Source organism: Elgaria multicarinata, chromosome 10 (assembly GCF_023053635.1).
Source record: "Elgaria multicarinata webbii isolate HBS135686 ecotype San Diego chromosome 10, rElgMul1.1.pri, whole genome shotgun sequence".
Taxonomy (NCBI): domain Eukaryota; kingdom Metazoa; phylum Chordata; class Lepidosauria; order Squamata; family Anguidae; genus Elgaria; species Elgaria multicarinata.
This window is the reverse complement of record NC_086180.1, coordinates 83130298-83157601: the sequence shown is the minus strand read 5'-3', so window position 1 is coordinate 83157601 and position 27304 is coordinate 83130298. Positions and strand designations below refer to the sequence as shown.

Here is a 27304-nt window from a genome sequence, read left to right as displayed (position 1 = left end):
ATGAAAACCAACATTTTAAGTTTATTCATTTAAAATCCATTTATTTCTCATTCATTTTTTTTAACAATTCCCATTTGTTTTTTACTTGTTTCTTTCTTTTACACGCTTTTCCTCTTCTTTTTTCTCTCTCTCCTGCCCCCTACTGCTGGTGACAGCAACAGAGCTTATTTCAGTTCACAACCTGGCTGCTGCCATTTCGTTTTCCCACAATGCAGGGCAGACCTCTGCAACCTGGTGCTCCCCAGTCACTTCCCATCACCCCAGTCAGCATAGATAATGGTCAGGATTGCTGGAGTTGTAGTTGAAAACATCTGCAAGCCATCAGGTTGGGGAAAGCTGCCATAGGTCTTACACTGCAGCCCGCTTCAGATTTTGAACCACATCTGAAATGGGCTGGAGCAGTTCTAGCTGAATTGGGGCCAATTCAGAAGCTCCGAATCGGACTTCGAGCCAAATCGGTGGGTTGTCCATAGCCCTAATTTAGATACCTATTTTGAAATGCATGTTCTTTTTCAAAAGAATATATAAATATATTTTGAATCATGTTTCAAGCTGTGAATTGCACAGGAATGTTTGGAAAATGCAAAAGCTTATTGATAACTAAGTTCCAATCTGCACATTAGTCTGGTAGGTGCAGAATAACGCAGCGCAGACAGTACATCTCTCTTTCTCCTATGCATTTTTCAAGAAGTGTTGTATCTCAGAGTGGGTATTTGTTCAGCCATTCATAGGACAATTCAGCACACATGACTGCATTGAGAAAATAAAAGTGTAGATTCAGCATCCAGCAGAAGTGTTATCCCATGACTCATCCCACCCATCCCACAAACCCAGAATAACCTGTTAATCAAACAATTCTATCAGATAATTAGCTTTGCTCTTCTTAAATATTAATACAATTTAGATTAGATTCATTTACAGTGGCAGTTCAAACGCCAGATAGTAAAATGTTAATAATTTATGAAGAACGGTATTCCTGTATCTTCTGGACTGCTGCTGTATCTCTCCATTGACTTATGTTTCAGGTTTAGACTTTCGCTTCCTTGCCATCGCCCTTATCTGAGAAAATGTGTACATTATGTCAGCGTTGCATTGCTACTAGTAGTTATATTCCAGTTCCACATAGTTAGGGTGACCACATGGAAAGGAGGACAGGGCTCCTGTATCTTTAACTGTTGCATAGAAAAGGAAATTTCAGTAGGTAACATTTGTATATATGGAGAACCTGGTGAAATTCCCTCTTCATCACAGCAGTTAAAGCTGCAGGTGCCCTGCCCTCTTTTAAATCTGGTCGCTCTAGTATAGCTCCTGCAGCTTTAACTGTTGTGATAAAGAGGGAATTTCACCAGGTTCTCCATATATACAAATGACACCGACTGAAATTCCCTTTTCTGTGCAACTGTTAAAGATACAAGAGCCCTGTCTTCCTTTTCATATGGCCACCTTACACATAGTAATCATAAAAACATTAACAATAGAACCTATATATCCTAGTGTGGTGCTTCAGTTTGAGGGACTACACAGAAAGGAGGAACAACTGAGCCTGGGAGTTTTGGGGGAGTGGCCCTTCACGGGAACAGCCAGAAGCTAGCTGAAGGCCCATGCAGCTGACAACAATTCCCAATCACCACAATCCCCATGAAAGACTTGCCAGCACTCAGAAGCAGGGCTGGTAGCAACTGTTGTTCTTAGTACCTTGTCTTTGTTGCTGGCATACCAGTTCCTTGATCTTGCCTGGACTTATTCTGGACTGGGCCCTGACTACGCTTTGATGCTTTCTTGATTCCAGTATTGTTGACCCAGCTTTGGACAGATACTTCAGCTTTCAACCATGGACAGTTTATTGATGTTTCCCTCCTGCTTATCAAATTTAACACTGGTGATTTATGACTACAGCAGGGGTGCCCAGCGCAGCAGCTGCAGGCACCTCACATGGCATTCATATAAAGCTCGTCATTCCCTTACCCCTGGGCAGGCCAGGAAGCAATTCTTTCCTCCCCCCCTCCACCTCCTTGCCTCACCGTTTCTCTCTCGACTCCCTCTTCTTGGCTAGCCGGCCCTCCTGACAGCTAGTATGTGAGTAGCAATATCCTCCATGGCAGCCATTTTGCAGTGGTGCGCACAGCAGTTTCTGAAATTCCCAAATGTGCACATAGGTTCCAAAAGATTGGGGTTTATTGCCCTACACAGTAGCCACAACTAGGGATGTCTGGATTTGGTGAAATCCATCCTGCATGTGTTTTGTGGATTGTGCAGTGTTGTTCGTTCCGGTGTCCATTCATAGATGGATTAATTCCCCCCCCCCATTATGTAGAAAAACAGGCAAATAATTCCATAAGAAATTTTGCAACGTTTTACATAATTTATGGTAGTATGCAACTTTTAGTGTATTATCTCCCATTCCATTCAACCATATATTATCCAGTATGGCATATGTCTCAGCAGAAATGTGCTAATTTTCCTGCAAATGAGTTTGTGTAAATTTTGGGAAAGTAATAAATAAATAAATCCATAAGTCCATGGACTCTGAACACCTGAGGAGGCCAGTCCGCAGTGGATTCTACAGGTCGGATTATTAGCAATCTGAACTCATTTTAGTCCAAGTTGAGTTTTTCCAGCATCCTTAACTACAACAGTCTCACATTATTGAATGTGTGTCAAACTTCATTGCTAAATGTTCTTTTGATCCTGCAAGGTAGAGGGGCACAAACTTTTTGGTCTGAGATCCACATGTGATGCTGTCTTGGGGGTCAGAGGCCACATCCTACCAACAATACAGACCACTCTTTTCAGCAAGCGGGAACAATCTGGATCAGAAGGGAGCTACCAGGATTGCTTGAAATCTTTATATGGCTCACTCCTTCCTTGCTAGACAGAGCAGTCTGTGTTGCTAATAGCAATGGTACAATTTGGTAAGAAATTGTTGGATTGAGGGGCATTGGCAACAGTGGAGAGGGTCAGTTAAGACCTTGGGTGCCCCAGGTTGTCTACCCTTACCTTAAGGGATACACAGCTTTAGGGCCAGTGCCCATATCCTCAGTCAAGCACCACAGAACCAGCAGGGACAACCCCAAACAAAGACAAAATGGCACCTCCCTACCCCTATTCCAGTACAAAAGCTGACCAGACTGGCATTTGGAATTTATTTCCATATTGGCATGAAAACAACATCCTCCCCTGCACCTGAGGGCACAGAATAGAGAAGATGGCACATAAAGTTCTATCCATTCTGTGCTCCTCAGCATCTGTCCCCTGAAATGCCACCTTTCTCTGCCTAAGAGTAGGGCTGGCCCAGAGGACCAGAAAAGGTGCTGCGAGACACCACAGTGTTCTAACCTTGTAGGTGAGGCACCAGTTCTCTAATCCTTACACCACCAGGCCTCCTGAGCAGAGCAGAGAACTTCAATCATTTCAAGCTTAGATACAAACAGTGCTGAGAATCAGATGACTCAGGAATACCAATCCCTGTTTAGGTATGTAGGTCCAGAGTCCACTGAATTCTTTCAGAGAAGTGAGGCCACAAGGTCAAGCAATCATGAGGTGGCAGTAGGTGTCACGGTACTATGCTGAACACAAACATTTACGTGGGCTAAACAGGTCAGTCTGTGAGCATGAGAATATAGGGTCACACATATTTAAAATGTTAACTTCCCTAAACCAGTGGGAGAACATTGTTTTCACTAGAGGAAGTGCAGCATGGGGTGGGGGCAATTGGAACACATACTAGGGAACCTAGCATAGGGTGAGGGAGATAGGGCAGCTTTCCATCACTGCTGTGGTCCTGAGTTGTGATGCTTCTGTGCCATCTGGACTCTAGAGCAAAAAAGAAAAGGTCAAAGACCCCCCTACCCCCCTCCATATACGCTAGTGTCCTGATTGGGACTCCCAAACTGTCTCTAGGGTTAAAAAGGACAAAATATGTGTCAGCTAGCTATGTCTTTAAAGAAACATGCTTTGGGTTCTAACTGAACGTGAGAAGCGATTTAGATATTCCCTGCATTCTGAAGCATTTGTTTTCAAACCAGTTGTTTCACATTTGCAGACAGATTACAGTCAGTGTTTCCTTTTGTGAAAGAGATGAGTCCCCCCCCCCTCCCAACACACTTCAATCTCTAATTCATTCCTCCAGCATGTAAACAAATTAGAGATAAGGGCAACTTCAGGGACTGTTTCCTCATGAGAACAGATTGTAAAAACAACCCTTTGTTTTTCATTCATATACAGCTATCATGGAACACAGTAATTTAAGTAAAAATGGACAGTTCTCTGAACAAAACGTTTCCATGCTAAAGTTTGACGGGAAGAGGACAACAAAGAGAGAGGAAGAGGAAGGGAGAAAAAGGGAAACCAGGGCAACAGCTTTCATGTGAGCAGATAAATTCCAGGTGAGGACAAGGACTAAGGGGTTAAATGGAAGGTTCCATAGATAGAATGGGCTTTTGAAAAGCTCTGCTGGATCAGAGCGAAGGCCTATCTACTCCAGCCTCCTGTTGCTACAGTGGCCAATCAGAAACCTATGGGAAGCTCACACACAGTACCTGAGTGCAATATAATCCCCCTTACTCAAGTTCCCAAGCAAATGGTATTCAGAGAAATAGTGCTTCTAATACTGGAGATAATCTATAACTTGTACCCACTGATAATGTTATCCTCCATGACTTTTATGAACCAAGGAATCACAAACATAAACAACATCACTACAAGTAGGAGAAAAAGGTTTAACCCCCCCCCCCAAAAAAAACCCACCCCTACCTACATACCTGTTCTAGGAGGCCATTTCAGCACAGGGCCAAGCCAGCATCATAGTTGGGTTACGGGCACCAGAAGACCCATTACATGCTCCCCATATTTCTACATTTACGTTACATTTTAATGGCTCAGCACTGAAAGCAGAACGGTTGGGCCAGGCAGCTGCAGCCACCACTACTTTCCTTATCCCCAATGCCTCTGGGCACTGCCCCAATGTACATATTGGGGATAAGGAAAATAATGTAGGTACATGCCTCTGTGCCTGCACTGTTTTTAGTGTCTCCTCTGCTACCCCTTGTCATTGCCTGTTCCCTTAAAGGCAACACCGTTTGCATGCTTAGACAGAAAGAAGGTCTATAACTTCCAGCATGTCCCAGCAAGTCTTATTTATTTTATTTGTGATATTTGTATATCACTACATATAATAAAATCCCTAAGTGGTTCACATCTAAATATTAAAATCACATTTAAAATGCAATATTAAAGAACACCACAATATTAAAACCATTCCCTTTACAATAAAAGCAATACAAGGAGTAAGATGGAACAGTATGATTAATTTAATTACAACCAAGGAAAGCCCGGATGAACGTGCCTTTTCAGGAGGTGTTTCAAAGATGCCACGCTTCCTACTTCCCAAATTGCATTGGTTTTTTTTTCCAAAGGTGGGCGCCACTACCAAGAAGGTCGCTGTTGATATATTGCATGGTGACATTACACTAATTTTGGAATGTCCCTCAAGGCCTCCTCTGATGATCTTAAAGGTCGGCTGGAAATATATAAGTGTGCCAGATATCCTGATCCCAAGTTGTTTAGGGCTTTTTATGACAAGGATATTATCTTTTCTGTAGCTAAAAGGCAGTGCAGTTCCTTTAATACCGATGGTATGTGAGCTTAGCTTGGTGTCCCACTGAGCACCCCAGCTGCTGCATTCTGCACTAGCTGAAGCTTCTGACCCACATACAAGGGCAGCTCCACACAGAGCACATTGCAGTGGAACACATTTTGTAGCTGTCACCCCTTTTTTCTGTCTAAACATGCATAGGTAGGGTGACCCTATGGAAAGGAGGACAGGGCTCCTGCATCTTTAACAGTTGTATAGAAAAGGGGATTTCAGCAGGTGCAGCACCTTGTGAAATTCCCTCTTCATCACAATAGTTAAAGTTGCAGGAGCCCTGCCCTGTTTTGTATCTGGTCAAGAGGGTAGGGCTCCTGCAGCTTTAACTGTTGTGATGAAGGGGTAATTTCATGCATACGAATGGCACCTGCTGAAATCCCTTTTTCTATACAACTTTTAAAGGTACCAGAGCCCTGTCCTCTTTTCTTTATGGTCCCCATATTCATAGGATATACCCTAAATGACTTTTTTGACAGTAATTGTGATAGAGTTGGGGAAGTCAGGGTCATAGGTAATAACGTAACAGGAAAATGGCTTTATAATAAGGATGTACAAGGCCTACCTAAGTGATAGTTTTGGACGGAAATGGGAACACAATATAGGGAACAATTGTCATTCCAGTTACCTGATTCAAAATGCACCCAATGATGCAAACAGAGGGTTCTCTGCAATTTACAAATTCCCATCCTATGAGATATTGAAATGAGCACATCAGAATGATTTCTGATTTATGCTTTGTTACCTATTATATGGAATTGCAATTTCAACATAAGTACTCATTTGAAATCTGTTTTAACCATTTATCTTTTATATATTTATTATTGATTGAAATACTGAATTTTCTGCTAACCTCCCCCCCCCCACATTAGTGTAGTGTACAGCAATTAAAAAATAAACAGGAATTATAAAAGCAAGAACATTACAAACAGCAAAACCAGTAAAAATGACACATTTTAAAAGGCGAAACTGAAAAGATGACTCTGTGTCCTTTCTGCTTCTACACTGAAAGGAAAATATTTTAACCCTCCACTTTCTGCCAACCCCAAATTTTTCCAAATTTGTCATATGATGAATTGTGGCATGGATGATTGCCCGTTACACTCCATTACGGTGTGACACCAGGCTGCTTTGCCTGGTGTACCGTACTGGGAAAATAAAGAACTATATATCATTTTGATGGCCTTTCATGACTGAGAATTTGGCAAGATGTGGTTCATTGCAATTCACTGTTCAAATGGGGATGGTATTAGTTAACCTCTGCATTGCAATGAAATGAAACGGCTGGGCCAGAAAGGAGAGGGAAAGTGAATCAAATGTAACCATTTGTGATACACAATAAGATGATGATGATGATATTTATTTGTATCCTAACTTTTCCTGAATACTGGGCCTGAAGGCAGCCTTGCAAAATATAAAACATATACATTTTAAAACCTATGAAAAGAAATATACAAAAATTAAAAATATATTAAATATATTACAATATTAAAATATTAAACATTTAAAATACATGACAATTTTAAAAGTCCTTAGCATAGACGGAGGCCCAGATTATTCTCCAAAGGCCAGCTGGAACAAAGACGTTTTTGTCTGCTTCCAAAAGCACATCAAGGAGGAGGGCAGTCTAGCTTCCCCAGGAAGAGAGTTCCAAAGCACTGGAGCAGCCCTCTCCCATGTTCCCACCAGGCATTGCCTGTGAAGATGGTGGGACTGAAAGAAGGGCTTCCCCAGAAGATCTCAAAGTATGGGGATCCATGACAAGAGTCATGGATCTGAAACACAAGATGTCATAAACATAAGAGGAATGTTACCTCTATAAATCAAGGCTTACTATCCTTGATTGATCATAATTTTTTCTGCATGTGAGAGCAGATGCACAGAATTGTGCTACATTGTGTGTAATCAGGGGGTTCTGATCTAATAATAGGTATTTTAAATCAAATGCTCCAGATCTCCCTGTTTTTTTTAAAAGAGAATTGGGGTAATAAGATCTTTGTGGAGGTCATGGTAAAAAGGACAATGGAGTAATACATGGGCTTCAGTTTCCACACTTCCCATGTCACAAGGGCATATTTGCTCTTGAACAGGGATCTTATTATATCTGCCTTCGAGGAGTGCAGAAGGTAGAACATTTAATCTGGTTAACATAAAAGCTTTCCTATATTTGGGAATTGATAGGTTTGACATATAATTTGGCATTATAAATGCTCCTACATAGTCCTGATAGTTGGGATGGCATACAGTCAGTCTCAGGTTATTTTGGAATTCAATGTTTCTGATTCACTGCGTGATACCCGCTTTAGCTTTGGTGTATCCCAAAACCCATGTGGCATCAGTCAAGAAGCCCAAATTCTGCAATTTTGTCAATAGTGTCATTTTCCATTTGGATTGAAATGGGTCAGTGAAAGTCAATGGGGCAAGACCTAAAGGACAAAATATCAGCTATAACCAGAAATCCATCTAATATATCAGCATTTGTGCCTCAATAGTTATTTGTCCTGCCTCTAGCTATAAGATTGTATTAGGCACACAGGAGGAGATTCCTAATGTTGCTCTTAGAAATCTTGTATCATAGAATAGTAGAGTTGGAAGGCTATCGAGTCCAACCCCCTGCTCAATGCAGGAATCCCCCCTAAAGCATCCCTGACAGATGGTTGTCCAGCTGCCTCTTGAATGTCTCTAGTGTGGGAGAGCCCACAACCTCCCTAGGTAACCGGTTCCATTGTCGTACTGCTCTAACAGTCAGGAAGTTTTTCCTGATGTCCAGCCGGAATCTGGCTTCCTGTAACTTGAGCCTGTTATTCTGTGTTTGAGCAACCTCAAAAGGGGCATAGTCTTCAATAAGACATATCTGACATCTGTACAATATCTGTGAGATTAATTTGGCAGTAAATACTTGCATGGCTGTATTGGCCACCTTTAGCACAGAAAAAGAGAGGAATGCTCTGGTGCTCCTTTGAGCATTTGCAGTGGCGCACTTTGTTTGGGACTTCCACGAGCCTGATGATTGAAAGGTTACTCCTAGGTATTTATAGGAGGTAACCTGCACAATTTGATGTCCATTGATCTGCCATCGATGCTTGGTTCTCTTTTTGTTAAAGTTCAGGACCTTAGTTTTGGTGTAATTTATTGTCAGCAGTACATCTTTACAATAAGAAGCTACAGCACTTAGAAGGCGTCTCAGGCCTATGCTTGACAGTGATAGGAGCGCTGCATCGGCTGCATAGAGGAGGATTGACAAAGATCTGTTTGACAATTTGGGAGGATGCGAGTTTATCTTTTTCAAGGACTGAACCAGGGAATTAATATAAAAATTGAACAAAGTGGGGGCCAAGACACACCCCTATCTTATTCCATTATAGGCGGATATTATTAATCCTTTTAAATGACCAGCACGGCGGCATCTGACTTTTAAATGTGCATCTTTGTAGAGACTCGACATGAATGTGAGCAGTCTCCTATCAATGTTAGTCACCTCAGACATTTCCCACTTGCCTCTGGGAATTGAGTCAAAGGCTGATTTAAAGTCGATAAATGCATCATGCAGGCCTTCTTTAGCTGATGATGCATACTATTCAGCAATATGTTTGAGGATTAGTCGACTGTTGATCGCCCCACTCTGAACCCAGCTTGCTCATCTTCGAGGACGCTTTCTTGGTCTAGCCAGTCTAACAGTTTCTCATGCAATAAATAAATAAATAAATAAATACTGTTTATTTTAATGGTTTTTAATGCTTTATGTATGTATGTTCTGCGTTTTAGAATTTTAAATTTTGTATCCTCGTTTTTATCCCAATTTTAGAATTTCGGTAAACTGCCCAGAGAGCTCTAGCTATGGGGGCGGTACATAAATATAATAAATAAATAAATGCAGATGGGAGGCATATAGTTTGGTGATTGGTCTGTAATTTGCTGGATCCGATCTTTAACCTTTTTTATAAATTGGGATTATAATAACTAGTCCCCTGGTTACTAGCCAGTTGTAGTAACTTTAGTGATGGGACAAAATCACTCGGGCATATGCTCAAAGGCACCCTTCTTTAACAGTACTTCACATTATGCATCTAGTTTTCCACCTTGTCCAATGCAAGATGCCCCAAACTCCAGATTTTCAAAGCTCTTGCGCTAAAAGACTTGCATGGAGGCTCTCTTTGAGCATCAAGGGGGTGCATTCCATTAACATCCACAATCTTTAATCTATCCTCTGTGTTGACTAGGGAGGATCAAATTCCCTTTTTTTGTTTTTGATTTGACATATGCTTTTGTTTTGCCGTGCTTCAGAGCATTTGGAGAATGGGGCCAGCAAGTCTCCTTCAAGTGGTTTTGCTGCATTTGACTTTCTCTACAGTGAGATCTGTTGTCTGCAAGAAGAGATGCCTTAATAAAGTATTTAGTTCCCATGACAACATTATCATTTGACTATTGACATTTTTCAGGGAGGGGTTGTAAAATTCACTAAGCGGGTTATAGAGACAAGTATTTCCTTCATCAATGGATTTTGCCAAAGCAATGGAGTAAAACTAGAAAGCTGCTGCTGATGATGATGCTAATTGTCTGACCCACCTAATCAGGATCTCACCTTTTCCTCCATCCTATCCATAAGGGGGATTTGTGGCTGAATCAGCTGCAAAGCAGGCAGAAATTCAACAGGCAGACCTTCATCCACAACTGCACCTTCTTACTGGATAAAAGCTGCACATACTGTATTTCTACAGCAGCTATTAAATGCATAGGAAGCTCAAGCCAGTTGTAGTAACTCTAGTGATGGGACAAAATCACTCGGGCATATGCTCAAAGGCACCCTTCTTTAACAGTACTTCACATTATGTCCCATAAATGATAGCCTGGCACTAAGAGCATGGGACACCCATTGTGCATCCTGGGGGGCTATGGTTGGGTCGCCAAATTCCGTATTGGACACTTGCCCCTCTTGGCTAATTAAAGATAACAGGAATGGAACAGGTGGCTGGGCAAAGGAAGTGATTAATGCCTCTCTGTGAGAGGGAGTAGGCCCAGGCCATCTGACAGAGGTGGTAGTGAGACCACTCCTGAAGAAAGCTTCCCTGGACCTGGAAAATCTTAACAATTACAGGTTGGGGGAAAATGCTCCATTCCTGGGCAAGGTCCTTGAGCAGGTAGTTGCAGGCCAGCTCCAGACACTCTTGGGTGAGACTGATTATCTGGATCCATTTCAATCGGGTTTCAGGCCTGGTTTTGGCACGGAAACAGCCTTGGTCACCCTGTATGATGACCTATGTCAGGAGAAAGACAGAGGGAGTGTGTCTCATTGATTCTCCTTGAACTCTCAGTGGCTTTCGATACCATCGACCATGGTATCCTTCTGGAGCGTCTGGCTGAGTTGGGAGTGGGAAGAACTGTATTATAGTGGTTCCACTCCTACCTGGCTGGTTGGCTCTAGAAGGTGGTATTGAGGGAACATTTCTCAGCTCCGTGGATTCTCTAGTATGGGGTTCTGCAGGGGTCAGTTTTGTCCCCCATGCTGTTTAACATTTACATGAAACTATTGGGTGCGGTCATTCAGAGTTTTGGAGTGCATTGTCATCAGTATGCTGATGACACACAGCTCTACTTCTCCTTTTCATCTTCAACAGGTGAGGCTGTGGATGTGCTGAACCAGTGTTTGGCTGTGTCAATGGACTGGATGAGGGCTAATAAACTGAAATTCAATCCATACAAGACTGAGATGCTGTTAATGGGTGGTTTCTCTGACCGGACAATGGGTGTTCAAACTGTTCTGGATGGGGTTGCACTCCCCCTGAAGGAGCAGGTCCATAGCTTGGGGTTTCTGCTAGAACCATCTTTGTCACTTGAGGCCCAGGTGGCCTCAGTGGCACAGACTGCCTTCTACCAACTTTGGTTGGTGGCCCAGCTATGCCCGTATCTGGACAGGGATAACCTAGCTTCAGTTGTCTATGCTCTAGTAACCTCCAGATTAGATTACTGCAATGCACTCTACATGGGGCTGCCTTTGAAGATGGTTTTACAACTGCAGGTTGTGCAAAATGCAGTGGCCAGATTGATAACTGGAACCAGAAGGTTCGAGCATATAAGACTAACTCTGGCCCGGCTGCCTGTATGTTTCCGAGCCCAATTCAAAGTGCTGGTTTTAACCTATAAAGCCTTACACGGCTTGAGACCACAATACCTGATGGAATGCCTCTCCCAACATGAACCTACCCATACACTACGCTCAACATCTAAGGTCCTCCTCCCGGTGCCTACCCCAAGGAAAGCTCAGAAAATGGAAACAAGGGAGAGGGCCTTTTCAGTGGTGTCTCCTCAATTATGGAATGATCTCCCCGATGAGGCTCACCTGGCGCCAACATTGTTATCTTTTCGGTACCAGGTCAAGACTTTTCTCTTCTCCCAGGCATTTAACAGCATATGCTGAGTTTTTTTAACTGACCCCAGAATAGTTGTTTTTAAATGGACATTGTCCGTTTTTGTTTGTATTTTATGCTTTTTATGGTTTTAAATTTTGTATATTTCTGTTTAATGTTCACTGTTTTTAACTTCTGTAAACTGCCCAGAGAGCTTCAGCTATGGGGTGGTATATCAACGATGATGATGATGATGATGATGATGATGATAATACCCTCTGTCTGGATGTAATGGAAGGACATTCAGTCCATGATCAGGAACACTCTCTTCTCCAGGCAATTTTCAAAGAAAAACTTAGCTAATGTGTATTATTTAGAAAGAGAGATGAAGAAAGAGAGATTTGGGTGACATGCCACGCTCCCCGCAGGTACCAAATTTCTGCAGTGCACTCCTTGAAAAAGTGGGTGGGTGGGGAATAAGACCCATTTTAATGACAACTAAAGAAGGAACTAAACTTTCTCTGGTACTAATTTATAGCTAATAATGACAAGGTGTCGGTAGCTTCTGAAATTTTATTCTGTGATGAGTTCCATTTCTTACGAGCAACCCATATAACACAGTGAAATTTATCCAAAGAACATCAGATAGCAGTAGCTGTTGTATTAAAACTAGAAAGGGATTTGGTGATTAATTGCAATAGAGTGACAGGTAATAGAACTGTCTAATCAAAACTGTTTACATTTCCCTCTATTGCAGATCCAATTAAATATTCAAGATATATGATGGAATAAGTAATGCTGGATAATCTCGGCAATTTAATTTCATCTTTAGTTGAAATAGGCAAAGTGAAAGGGAAATATTTTAAACACACTGCATAGAGTTCAAGTGACATTTAAGGCAAATTAGCTCATCACAGAGCCAGTCAGAACTATATTGTTTAATGGTTCATAGTTCAAGTAATCCAGGAATGTAAAGGGCAGATACTTTCATGCATCTAAGCCTTGTTTGCATGGGATATTGTTTTCTCTGGACATGTGCATGGTCAAGGCATGTAGTCTTTCAGGAAATGTAAAGGCTGCATGTCAAATTCTTATAATACATCTCTAAGCTTAGAAAGAAGATCTAGAATTGCCATTCTCCCCTCCTTGGCAAATTTTAGAAGAGAATCCATGGAATGTCAAGGAAAGGAAAAATAGTTTTGTTGAGACTATTAAAATATATCAAGGGATAGGTAGATTGCACATTGTTGTTTATTTATTTATTACATTTTTATACCACCCAATAGCCGAAGCTCTCTCTGCCTCGATCAAAATGGAGAGGCGGGTAAGAAATAAATTTATTATTATTATTATTATTATTATTATTATTATTATTATTATTATTATTATTATCCTGAACTAGATGCCAACTGATTTAATTCTATCTAGATATATGTAAAAGAAAATGAAAAAGTGATGGACAAAGTGATGGATATCTTCGTATATCATTTACTAAAATACATAGCAGTTTCTAAGGTTCTGTCACATTCTAGTGTGACCAAGAAATGCTTTTGAAAAGGCAGTGTTAGGCTTGTGGAAGGAGGAGGCTTGATTCTCATGGATTGCTAAGGAAGCTGCAATCTAGGAGATGTTGAGAGGTGACTCAATCACCAACAAGTCATGATGGGCAGGGACAAGTTTAGTCCTATTTCCTCTAACCCCACTTTCTTTCAGATGTGAACAGCTGCCTATGCAGTTGTGGAAAGTCGAGGCATGAGCATAGGGACAGTGCTGTAGAGGAACAGAAAGTCAGAGGAGTGCATATCCAAGACTTTTTTTCAAACCAAGAACAATGACAACACCTTCAGGAGCACCTCATTGCTCTGAAGTAATAACAAAGCTTTCAGATTAGCATAGAAGAAGTCAGAAAATAAGGAAAATACCAAGACAGACTGGATACTTCTTTCCTTTTCTTTGAGAGAATTCCTACTTCAGTCTAGCAGTTGAAATGGTAACTCCTGTCATTCTGATGGACATTTTGCTAATAAATTATCTTAGAGAGGCCTTCATAATGCATGATCCCCCAAGCCAAGTACAAGTTCCACGTGCATTGAAATCCCCCCTCTCCACTTTTGCTCTCCCAAAAAAGTGCAAAAGCGGAGAGAGAGCTGCATTTGGCTTCAGGGCCCACAAGCTGTGCAAGTTTGGCCTTATATATCTAGCCAAAATATTAAGTAGCTTTTAGTCTGTAAAGCTGATATGGAAGTAAAGTCCTTCACGCCAGCTGGAAGAGCTATTCTGACTATACAATCAAATATGTTAAATGCAAATATGCATTCAACAAGAATGTTTTTAAAAATGCATGCCCTATGCATCGTTTTTTGTTGTTTGTCAAAATGGCACCCATGAGGGATTTCCTCTCAATGCCAAATAGAGAGGACTGTGGTTAGGGAAGGTAGGGATTATTATTATTGTTGTTATTGTTGTTGTTGTTATTATTATTATTACTATTATTATTATTATTAAAGCACCAACAATGTACTTGGTGCTGTACAAAAATCATTAAACGGGGAGGGATTAAATCATCCCATTTGCTATGATCCTGATAATTGTCACACACACACTGATATACATACAAGGTGTATGTCATTTTTATATATTAAAAGTGTACGTGACATGCAAAAATGCATGTAATTTCACATCTACTTCATCCTTAAATAGGATATATCATTTTCATATAAAAAAGGATTCCTCTGTTGACGTGCCAGCAATTCATTGCCAGCGTGAAATCTCTACACGGCAAAAGAAAGGATTGGTCACCTCCAGTCCATCCGCCAAAGGACAACATGGAGTGTTTAAGTCCTTATCCATTCTTTTTTCTTTTCTTCTTTTCTCTCTCTTTTTTCTTTCTTTCTCTCTTTTAAATCCTGTTTAGGTTCATCACAGACCTTCCACTTCAGCTACTTAATATTTCAGCTATGAATTACTCCTATTGTACCTTGAAAATGTGACAGTTATGCTATTCCCAATGATGAATAGAAATGATAATGGAATAATGAGGATAAAGGAGAGCCATCTGCCAAAACCTTTCAGAAATGAATGTGTTCCATTGAAGATCAATTCATCTACAAGAAGTGGAATAATAAAAAAGGGGGAGTGAAATAGACAGAAAACGTAGAGCAAGAATAGGAAAGCTTTTAAGTGAAAATAGGATGTGTGAATACACCTCACTTTTAAAACATGGGGCATGGGGTACCTAAAATGCCACCCAAGAATGTGATAGTCCTTGGGGCTCTTCCAGATGAATGCCAGACTATTATTCTGAGAACAAAATGGGGAAGGAATAATTGAGAGATAGTTTTTAAAGAATCACACAATAGACACAGAGTTGGTAGCAACCCTGTATGTTACCAATTGGAACATTATGCAGCAGGGCTGGATCTAGCATCTGCCTTCCACAGGTGCTTAGTGGGAAATGCAGCATCTGGGGCTATAAAGGCAGCTCTGAGAATGTTATGTGTGTAGAGTTGGAAGCAGAAGCAGTAGATAGGGACAATATAGAATAGGCTACATAGGAAGAGTTTATAGCAGAGGTGGAGAACCCTTCCTCTCACAGAGGAAAGGATCTTCTGTGAGAAGAAGTGATCTGCTTGTTGAAGATACCTCTGCCCTAGTTTGGGAGATCTCCCTTCCTCTTCACACCACAGCTCTCCCCATTCAACAGGCTCCCCTGACTCTTTGTGTAGCATTTTCAGTAAGCTGAGGGGCTGTTCTGGGAAAGAGGAAAGGGGGAGTCTACATCCGTCATTGCAGTTAACCCAGCAAAAATCAGGATCAAATCCCAAGATTTCTTGGCCTGCCTCACCCTTTACCAGATGGAACTAACAATGGGAAAAGACTGCTGGAGGGGGGAAATGGACAAACTGAATAATGTCTGGATCCATTATGCCACTTCACTACTTTTCCAAATTGATTGGTCAAGGAGGAAAGCAGTGAATCGTCAATGGGTAGCTCTGTAGACCTACTTTTCACATTCTGAAAAAAACGCCATGAGAAAAGTAAGCTGTTGTTATTATGTCTGCATGCATTTGAGGAATAAAAATGCATTTGATATGTACGAACACCACCCTTCCCACAGCAGACTAAGGTTGCAGGGAAGTATGGGATGGAGAGGAATGTAGCCTGGGATCAGAGGTGACCTCTAACAGACAATTCTTGAAGTCTTAACAAACCATTTACAGAAACTCAGACAAGCTCTCTTACCCTTATGACAAATTCGATTGCACTGAGGCCTGGAATCAGTGCAGGATTTGTGTCAGGTGGGGTTGCCACTAGTAAGGAGCTGGCCAGCTCTGGTGTAGATCAGGAATGTTGAACCTCTTTCATCCCAAGGGCCAAAGCCCATTTGGAGAAGCTCTCAGGCATTCCAGTGGTAGGTGGGCTGGAAGGCAAAAAAGAGGTGGTGTCAAAGGCAAAGGGCGTAGGACCAAAATACCAAAAAGACTGGCATATTGTAGCTTAAAGTTCTTACTGCCATTCAATATGGAGAGGCTAATGACTGCTTCTGCTCCAACTCTATGCCCACAACATTCTCAGAGATGCCTGTATAGCTGCAGCAGCTGCACTGCTCACTACATACCACCCTCCATCTTGACCAGCTTCTGATTTGCCTTTCATCCCATCCAGGAAGGTGCTCAGATCCCGGTCCCACTAGCATTTTCTCTCTCATGTGAGAACAATGGCTGTGGATGAGCCATGAATCCAGCCATATATCCCAAACTGGTGTTCGGGCTTGGATTTCAGCTCACAAAACCCTTGTGATCCTGAAAGGATCCAAAATGCCTCCACTGTGAATGTAGATTGATCACATGGACCTAATCACACAAGGAACTTTGCCCAAAAAAAAAGTCATTGATGTTCATGCGAGCTGGTCCTGGAAACGAGGCCTTTTAATTCCATTCTCAGAACTGAGGGAAGTCTTAAGAAGGCCTAACCTCTCTTCCAGCTTGGGTTTTGATCCAAGCTGGAGGAGAAGGTCTCTCATGGTCTCTGTCATTAGCTTTGGAAGGGCAAATTCCATCCCAAGGGTCTGCTGTAGGCCAGCACTCCTTACAACTCTTGCCAAATGCAGCCATTTTTCTAACCTTTTCCAAGATGAAGCCTATTCAGTCCAAAGAGAGAGGATAGAAAAGGGCTGCAGAGCATATTCTGAGAGTGGTGTTGGGAGGCCTGTCTCTTTGCAGCCCCTCCTGCTCTCTATCCCTCCACCCCCCACAAGACCTAATGGAGTGACGCTGTTCCATTAGGTGTTGTAGAAGAGGATAGAAAAGGACTGCGTCTATCTAAATCTATCTAAAATTATTTCTTAAGGGCAGAAGTAAAGATAGGAGGATTCTGAAGGTTGAGCTGGGATTATGGGGCCCACAGGGGTTAAACTCCTGAGTCCTATCCTCAGAATCTGTCCCAGCAGCGTCTGTTCCCTCCACCCACTCTTTTTTGTACAGCGGGAGTGCTTGCTAAGACGGTGTAGTTTTTCCAAATTTTTTTCTAAGAAATTCTGCAAAATTTCTGAGGTGAGTCTCAGAAAGATCATCTGCCTCTAGAAGGAAATGAATGTTGTTTTCCCATTTATCAGAAGTAGACATGAGAAGAACCCTTCTTCCCTTGAGCAGTTTCACTCATGAAAACAGCTTTTGCATCCCTTCGAATTTACTAGTTGTTTAGTCAAATTAGGCAGCCATTCTCGTTCTAAGGGTTACACGGTATTTAAGGACAGAGTTAAATAGTACAATGCACTAAAGCTGATAGACCTCAGTGAAGCTATACAACTTACCTTGTATCCTGCTGCCAATATGCTGTGCATTCCCCCACTGCTCCTTCACATCATTGGGCTGCCTCTGGCATAGGGTATGGAATTTAACAAGCTGTGGAAGTGGTGGAGAACTCAACAGAAGGGTTCTGTTTCGGCAGCAGCCCTGGGTTGGATCTCAATTTTGTCATCCCCAGAGCAGAGCCGTTGGAATCACTGGGACTTCAGTTAGCCATGACCAACTGAAGGCCCATTGATTTTGATGAGTATGACTAAATCAGGATCAAATCGCACAATATTTGCTGCTGTACTCGTCCAAATTCATCCACTTCTATTTATGCAATCTTTCTCCAAAGCAAAAATAAGTTTGCCTCCACTCATTTCTGTGTTTTGCAAAAGCTCTGTACAATGCAGAGAAATATCTGGATTTTTTTTGTCATGTCATGTGAGGGCTTTTGAAAAACTCAGTGGATATAATGAAAAAAGAAGCAGCAGATTACATTAGTTGAGCTTTGGGAAGAGGGGAAAAAACTTGTCTAGGTCATCTGATCCCACAGTTAATTACATTGACTTCTTAACCTTGTTGTAACTAAAAGCACTACTGAGCCTTTGAAAAATCACTGCAAATTTTATTTCAAGTAGTTATTTCCCCCCAGAAATCATGATGAGCACACTAATCAATGCTCATATTTTAATAGTGTCGTCAGAGCAGCTTACTGAGGCAGTGTGAATAATTGCATGCCATCTGTATCTTTCCACTTTCATAACAAATCTCACTTACCCAATTGAAAACTACATTTTCTGATCTGTTCATTGCACTGAATTCATGCATGAAATGCAAGAGAATGCCAAAGACTGTGAACATTTATTTACCTATCCCCATGAGACGTTTTTATTCCATTTTCTCTAGCTGCTAGGACTTCGGTCTCCTCTTTGATGAGAAAATGCAGAGTGGAGTACTGCAGTTAGCTCAAAGCACAGGAAAAGCAAATCCTTTGCATGCAAAGCACATGTCTCACATTCAGTCCCAGCCCTTGCACACCAGAAAAAGTTATATATGTCCCTAACTATGGGTTCTCTGTTCTCAAAGAAGGAAAGAGAGATGAGCATAGGGAAAGGAGGACAGCGCTCCTGTATCTTTCACCATTGTATAGAAAAGGGAATTTCAGCAGGTTTCATTTGAATACATGCAGCACCAGGTGAAATTCCCTCTTCATCAGAACATTTAAAGCTATACCAAGGTGACCAGATACAGAAGAGGGCAGGGCTCCTGCAGCTTAAACTGTTGTGATGAGGGAATTTCACCAGGTGCTGCATTCATACAAAGGACACCTGCTGAAATTCCCTTTTCTATACAACTGTTAAAGATACAGGAGCCCTGTCCTCCTTTTCACATGGGCACCCTAGGTGTGCCAAATGTGGCCAGACACACTCAAATGTTTGGTGCCACCTCCCCTTTCTTGCGCCCCCCCTTGCTCACCTGTGCAGCTCATTTCATTAGGGTGTGTACCTAAGGTCCCAATTGAAGTGGAGGAGGGGAAGCACGGTATATACCTTCCACGCTGCAGAACTGCTACATTCCTGAAGCTAGATTAATAATATTTTAAAAAAAGATTCCACACATGTGCTGAGTTTCACATTTTAAACCCACTCAGATGCAATCCTATGCATGTTTGGAAAGAAAAAAGTTGTGCAAGTCTCAGTTGGCCAGGGAATTTGTGGAGTTGTGAGATTTTTTTTCCCCTGTCTAAACATGCATATGATTATGCCTTTAACTCATGTCATGCTAGCATAACTAAAGGAATAAAATAGGATTTCCCTCTGCTGCCCTGATGCTGAACACACATACTTTGGAGTAAGCACCATTTTGTTGTAGGAAAGGATGCACTAATTAAAATTTAAAGTAAGTATTTGTCACTATGTACAGAGTTTCCCCATGGAAAACCTAGCTGGTTCATTGTTGTGATTATTTGATTGGGACTGAAATACAGTTACGCAAGACTGAAGGAGAGGCACTCTATGTATGTTTAGGGATACTAATCACTGCTCTACTTCTGCATTGGTTCCATCTTTATCACCTTCACCTGTCTTTTTTTTGCCCTCTTTTCTGGCTGAAATTCTATGCACATTTACCTCAGAGTAAGTCCTATTGTTCTCAGTGGGGCTTACTTCTGAGTAGGCATACTTCGAATTGTGCTGCAACTCTGTTTTTAAGGTGGCACAAGATACACCCACACACCATATCTAGGAAAATAACAGCTTGCTGGTTACTGCATCATATGTACTTGAAAAAAGGGTGGCAGCAGCTCCAGCCTTTGCCTGCCAATAGAATTATTGGCCTTCCTGGCAGGGGTGGGGTGGGGAAAGCAGTACAATTCACCGCTCTTCGCATCCTCCTTAAAAGCCCTGATTCAAGCAGGGTGGGGTACAGGAAAGCGGAGGTAGCCCAAAATATTGGCGTGTGCCTGGACACACTTGGCACACCCTTTGTGCACACCAGTGCTTCTGCCCTTGAATTGTTCAAAGGGTGGTACATTCTACCTGCTGCACTTTAGAGCTGAGATTTGACCTAGGCCGCGTTCCAGTTCCAGCAAAATACTGCATGAATCCAGATTTGGAAAAGAAAAGAAAAGAAGAAAACCCATCCACTAGCAAGCACAATTGCCACATAAAATACTGAGGCTGCACTCTTAATGTGTTGTTTTAAGGAATCTGTCCCTCTGTTTCTTGTCAATAAGCTACACACTTTGCTATAATTACATTTGGGATGGCTGTGTAGGTGGTGGTGGAGGGGAATCCTTCACTCTTGCTGCATATTTCACATTCTCCCAGCCAGTTACAATACAAAATTGTGTTCTCTAGCATGATAAATCACTGGAGTAATACGAAGAACTGATTTTGGTCTGTTCCCCTCATGTCATTTTGAGAGTATAGAGAAAGTTTATTTTTGTGGTAAAATTGGGAATCGCAAGATGTACATTATGTTAGGGAAGGCTGGCAGATTAAACTGCAGATAAGAATATCTACTGTCAGGAAAGATTATAAAGGGAAGGCCAGACAAGAGTCATTTTCAGCAAACAAATTGCATTTTATTCAGAATCGCTGTGCGACACCATTTCCCTCAAATGCTATATACTCTCATTTGAGTTCCTACGAAGCTAATGCTGTTCAGATGCTTGCCTCTAATGCTCAATATTATTTTGCTTCAGTTAGCACAATATAATCTACAGACAATACAGAGATAGGAGACCATCCTTCATTATTTGACCAGTCTATTTCTATTTCTCTCTACAGAAGGCCAGAATGTTCCTCTTTAACACGTTAGTTGCTGGATCACCTGTTGCTGGTTGTTGCTCCTGAGTATTCTATAGAGACAAATTGAGCACATGGAATTTTAAAAACAGATTTCTCAGTAATGTTTATTTTATATTGCTGGGAAACGCATAAGAACATAAGAAGAGCTCACTTGGAGCAGACCAAAGGCCTTTCTTGTCCACCATCCTGTGGCCAACCAGATGCCTACAGGAAACCCACAAGCAGAACAACAGAACTATAGCCCTTTCCCATTGTTATTCCCAGAAACTGGTATTCAGAACTTGCATATAGCCATCATGGTTGCCAGAACCCTTTGATAGTAGCCTTTACCCTCCATGAATTTGCCAGTTCCCTATTTAATCCTCTATTCAGACATTCAGAAATAGAAAGCAAGGAGGTAAGATGAGGATGCTTTTGTGAACAATGTTTGGGGGCTCTAACATTAATTAGAGACCACCACCCCTATGACGAGGCAGCATCTGCCATTGGATGGACATCCCAAAGTGTCCCACAGGCCAAGCCTGAGATCACAGGCTCAAATTTGGTTAACATCTCTGGACATTTAATGCTGAAATAGTGTCTTCACTAAGCATATGAGTAGTGAAGACAAAAGTCTTATGGCCTAAGCTTTAAACTTACAGTGTGGCTTTAGGCAAACCATTATCTTTCAGCATCAGTGAACCTACAACATGTGGAATCTGCTACATGACTCTTTGTGGTTTTTTCATTTCCTAAACTACACCATGGCTCACACTGAGGCTTTTGTCTACCAACACTTTGCTTTGTTGTTTGTTTTTATTATTATTATTATTATTATTATTATTATTAATATTATTATTAATTGCATTTATATCCCACCTTTTTTTCCAAGGAACTCAAGGCGGTGTACATAATCCTCCTTCTCTCCATTTTTATCTTCACAATAACAACAACAACCCTGTAAGGTAGGTTGGGCTGAGAGTCTGTGACTGGCCCAAGGTCACCCAGTGAGCTTCCATGGCTGAGTGGGGACTAGAATTCAGATCTCCCGACTCCCAGTCCAACACTCTAGCCACTATGCTACACTGGCTCTCATCCAGCTTGAAGAAGAGTCCTACAAACTTTGCTGACAATTTCTAACTTTTTTGGTTGGTCCTAATAAAGGTATTCTCTTGACAATATTTTGACTGGGGAGGAGGAGGAGGAAGAGGAGGAGGATGGACTGACATGGGCCTTTAATACACCTAAGGGTTATCCCAGGATCCCCTGTGTGGCATTTGGATGCACAGGAACGATCCCAGGATGATCCCAGGATATAGGGCTGGTGTAGACATGCCCATGGTTGAAACTATTTGGGGTTGGATCCAGATTAATTATACTTAGATCTGCATATAGACCAATTCATTTTAAAGCTTTATTTTTCTGGCATTTTTCAAAGCAAAATCACGAATTATCTGCCTAAAGTGAATTTCTCTTGCAAAATCACACTTGATAAACAAAAGAGCTCGCTCGCTTAACTGTTCTTGCTCCACAGCAGAATGCTTGCAGTTTCTGATGAGAGCTAGATGAGAGCTTCTTTTAGCTTCTACCCCAGTCACTGGCAATGTGCAAAACAAGCCATCGAGTACGCACACCTCGCTGCAAATTAGTTGCAGTTGGATGGGGGTTTGTTTGTTTGTTTGTAAGTCACATATATTTGGGGCTTGTAAACCAGCAACACTGCCTCCCACTGTCCTAGGCATCAATTCCCCTGGTTATTATGTAGCTTTTCTGCTTCCAGGAGCTACCCCTCTCTCCTGCCCATAAACAAGGAATTCTGGGACTGGTAGTTGTTCAGACAACATGTTGTTCAGAGAACAGATAAGCACAAATCTCTATCTCTCAAACTGCAAGCCCTAATTTAACTGGATAAGCACATAGACACTGTTCTAGCCTGGATCAGTGACTCAAAAAGTTGCTTGTTCTGCTCTAACACCGCTTCTGATTGGTTCCAGCAATAGATTCAGGGAAATATGTTTCCATAAATATCCTCAGTCTTAATCTACAATTTAGGTTCATTTCCCCCTTATTGTAATGGGGCTTTAGCTTCTGCTGCTCCTCAGATTCTTGGGCCTTCCTAAAGTGTAACACCCAACCTCGCTGTCGTTCTTCGGCTCTGAAAACTATTTGATTAATCTCCTGTTTCTAGTGAAGACAGTCTCCTATTTTTCTCCCATTTTTATTTTAATGAAAAGCTCTGTCTGTAAAGGCGCACTCCTATGGCCTCAGTGAAACAATAGTAGGAAGAATATATGTCATGATCTTATGAAAAGAAGTGTGTCAGAATATGGCCTTATACTGCCAGTAACCTCTCATTGGAAGCAACTATTTTTCTTATGAGGGAAGCAGAGAGTGAGATTGAGAGAGAATGGATTGGATGGTGTGTGTGTGGGTGGGTGGGTGGGAAGAATGCTACCTAAGGTATTGATAAGGGAATACAATATTTTCCCATTATTTATATGCCCACACATATAAAAATCAACTCGTGCCCTTTTTCAGTTTTAAACTTTTACATATATCTGGTTGTCACCAACACTTTAGAAACAATTAAAGTAAATTGGGGGGGGGGTCCCTTCTCAGGTGGCACACATGAGATATTTCAACAGAAGCTAACAGAAATGTGAAGAAGGGCAAAACTAATGTTTGTACATACGTATGTTTGTGAAGGAGGTGTTCATCCATTGGTTGCCTTTGGATTATGGCTAAAGGAAAATTCAAGGAGAATTTCTATTGTCCTATAGGCAAAACATCTAAGTATTTGAGGAATGCCCAAAAGATTTGTCATTGGATTATCAACATTTTGTGACTGTCTGTGTGTGTGTGTGTCTCTGTGTGTGTGTGTGTGTGTGTGTGTGTGTGTGTGTGTGTGTTCATATGTGCATCCCTAGTTTATATTGGATCTGCACCTGCCCAGTGCCTGATTCCAAAGGGCTGTTATTTGTCCCCTGACATCTAGGCAAACTTCAGTCATGAAGGGGAACACATATAAAGCATTCACTGAGCAAGCCCAAACCACAAAAGTTTTAAAATGGGGACCCAGTGATGCCTCCAATGTAGGGATGTCTGTGGCAGGAAATTCCAGCCCTTTCAAGGCCCGGCGGATTCCCTCCACACTTTCTGATCATCTTGCCTTTGCATGCCGAACTACGGGTTTTGTCCCCAAATCTGGGAACTTTTTTCCTTTCTGTTTTCCTTTTCCTTTTGTAACTGTAAGGAAAAGAAGAAAATAAAAATGTTCTTGCTGCTGCTCTCAGACAACTGATCCCCTCTTTTTCTGTTGTGGACAATTCCAGTAGGGAGGGACAGTTGCTTGGCAGCTGCATCAGTGGTGGTGAAGTAGTAGAGCAGGGAGGGTGAGAGAGAAGCACTGTGGTGCTGCCCTCTCATCCTCCCACCCCTTCTGCATGCCGCTACCACCGCTGTGCAATTGTCGTGCCTCCCTCTCTGCTGGGGCCAACCTCAGCATGAGAGAGGGATGGGAGTTGCATAGCAATGGAGTGGGAAAATAAGAGGGAAGTGTCATGGCGGTCCCCTCTCATTTATTTATTTATTTATTTATTTATTTATTTATTTATTTATTGCATTTATATCCCACTCTTTTCCTCCAAGGAACCCAAGGCAGCAAACATAATCCTCTTCCTCTCCATTTTATCTTCACAACAACAACCCTGTGAGGTGGGCTGGGCTGAGAATCTGTGACTGGTCCAAAGTCACCCAGTGGGTTTCCATGGCCGAGTGGGGACTAGAACCCGGATCCCCCAACTCCCAGTCCAACACTTTAGCCACTACACCACACTGGCTCACACTGGCTCTCATCCTTCTGTTCTTGCTGGTATGCCACCATGCAAACATGGAAGATCCTCCAGCTGGCCTGACTTGGTGTGGGCTGAGTTGGGCTGGCCGGTGGATGTTGGGTCAGAGTCCAAGGGAAGAGGTGGGCTGGTGAAAGCCCCATGGATTCCTCCAACATCGTCACTCCAATGATTCCTGTTTCCATGAATCCCTCTGAATAGGATGCTTGAGGGTAGGAATCTGCAATAGATCAAAATGAGTTCAGATTTCTAGGAATCTACCCTGTGGATTACACTAACTTAAGTTAGTGGTTTCAATGGGAACAAAGTGCAACTAACGTAGTCTGGATCCAGCCTATAAAGACAGGAGCAGAAGACTGGTTTTCATGTGACAGGATGAACAAATAGTTGTTTTATATTGATTGGGGAATATAGTCCATTGGCCTGATTGATAGTGAAGCAGGCTGATGGCAATAGCGTTTATTGGCAAGAATAAATCATATTGGTTTCTTGTGAGCGAAGCTGTTTTGCATTTAAATTATATTGGTCCGGTCACTTTGTATTGACACATGTGTTTTAAGTTATGGGCTGGAAAATACACTGATTGCAGTAACAAATTTATACTTCATGGTCATGAATTACATCTGATGTTAGTAAATCACACGGGTTCATTTGCGAGGAAGCCTTCTCTTTATTTAAGGCAGGGCAATTGGCTTTTCTTTTATTGGTACATACACATATTGGCGTCTAGTGACTTACTGTATGTTAGATTAAAATGGGAAGCCATTAATGGATGGTTGGCTTGCCGGCGTTGTGCAGATTCCCTCCCACCCCACCCAGAAAATGAAGCAATAAATTGCAGTTGAAGATACATGGCATGCTTAGCTAACAGCAGCCATGAAAAGCTGACTCACCAACAGTGTACTTTAGGATTACCGGTGTAGAAAATGCCAAATATGCCTAATGAAGAATTTTGAAAGCTCCTGCTCAGGAATATAATAATTTGAAGCATTTTGAAGGATGGTCAATGAATTTCTAAATGATTAGCAAAACTCTTTCTGTGTCTTGAACAATAGCTGTTAGTTATAATGGCTGGTCACAGTGGCTCAGACACAGTACCCCTGGGCTGTCATTCACCTCCACATGTTCTCAGGGCCAAAAGAGACATTACATTAAATGCGTGTCTAGCTGCTATCTCTCCCCCCCTCCCGCCCCCAGCTCCACTCTTTATTTTTACTCTAGAATCTGGTTCAGGAGATCTTTGAATTGTCAGATAATGTGCTTAAATCTCCCATGTGATTATGAAGCACATCTAAGCACATTCAACTGAATACATGAATACCCCTCCCCCATGAGACCTTCTGACCAATGCATGATAGTCTGAGGCTACAGCCAGTAAAGATAGGGGCATAGAATTCCACCCAACATCATGCAAACAGATCTCTGCTCATAGAACAGTATCTGCCCCCCTCTTTCCTCACCCCCAGCCCTCTGGAGCGAATCTAGGGTGCAGGGGATGCATGAGGGAGTGGCAGTGGTGGTGGTTCTGTTGATGAATTCATACAACTTAGATATTGTCCACTAGGGCAGGCCTTAAATGCACAGGTCCAGTCCTGCCTCTACAGAAGCAGGTTGGTGGACTAGATATACACTGGATCTGACCCAGCATGTGTCTCACTGTGCAAACCCCTAATTTGCTACCTAATTTTGGCTAAAGTGAAATTTAAAGTACATTTCCTGCTGTTTCTAAACACAAGAAGTTCTAAAGTCAAAAAGATGAATAAGTCAACAAACAAAAACAGCATGGATAAATGAAACTTAAGGATCAGAGAGTGTGAATGAATGATGAATAGGTTTGGAATGGAAAAGGAAGGTTTAGGACTGGAGAACTGGAATAAAGAGGACTTGTCTAAGAATGAGGACTGAAAGATAAAGAAATCAGAGAGGTACATAAGCCACAGCACAAATTACTTTTCTCTCTCACTCCCCAACTCTTCAACTATTGATGTTTACAACTAAGAAAGAGAAGAGAACAGCTTTGAGCAATGGATTTTATAAGACTCAAAAACCCCTCTCCACAAGCAATATGATTGAAGACCCTCTGGTAAACAGTTCCCTGTGATTAGACATTGGGCCTGTTCAGATGTTATGCTAAGCCATGGTTAGGCTGCTAACCCTTTTGCAGCAAATGGTTAGTGAGCATGTTTAAACTGTGGTTATGTAGCCACCATGGTTAGGAATGGTTCACATGACACGCTAAGCCATAGTTCGCACAACACAATGAGCCATAAGGTTTAGCCCACCATGGCTTAAAATGTCATCTGAACAGGTTCATAAAAGCTGTTAGTCATCTAACTTCCTTCCCTCCCTTCCTGTGTTATGGCACCTCTGCATTTTCCATCTA

At 41.9% G+C, this 27304-nt stretch overlaps 1 protein-coding gene across 1 annotated transcript in view; it reads right to left on the bottom strand.

Moving 5' to 3' along the window:
* Positions 1–25079, bottom strand: part of LOC134404983 (uncharacterized) — a gene marked incomplete at its 3' end in the record, with an annotated part of 34832 nt that extends 9753 nt beyond the window's left edge. The window contains exon 1 of the mRNA XM_063136040.1: positions 24916–25079. Coding sequence (XP_062992110.1) covers positions 24916–25079 — 164 coding nt within the window. The remainder of the gene's footprint in view (positions 1–24915) is intronic.
* Between the last annotated feature and the right edge of the window lie 2225 nt (positions 25080–27304).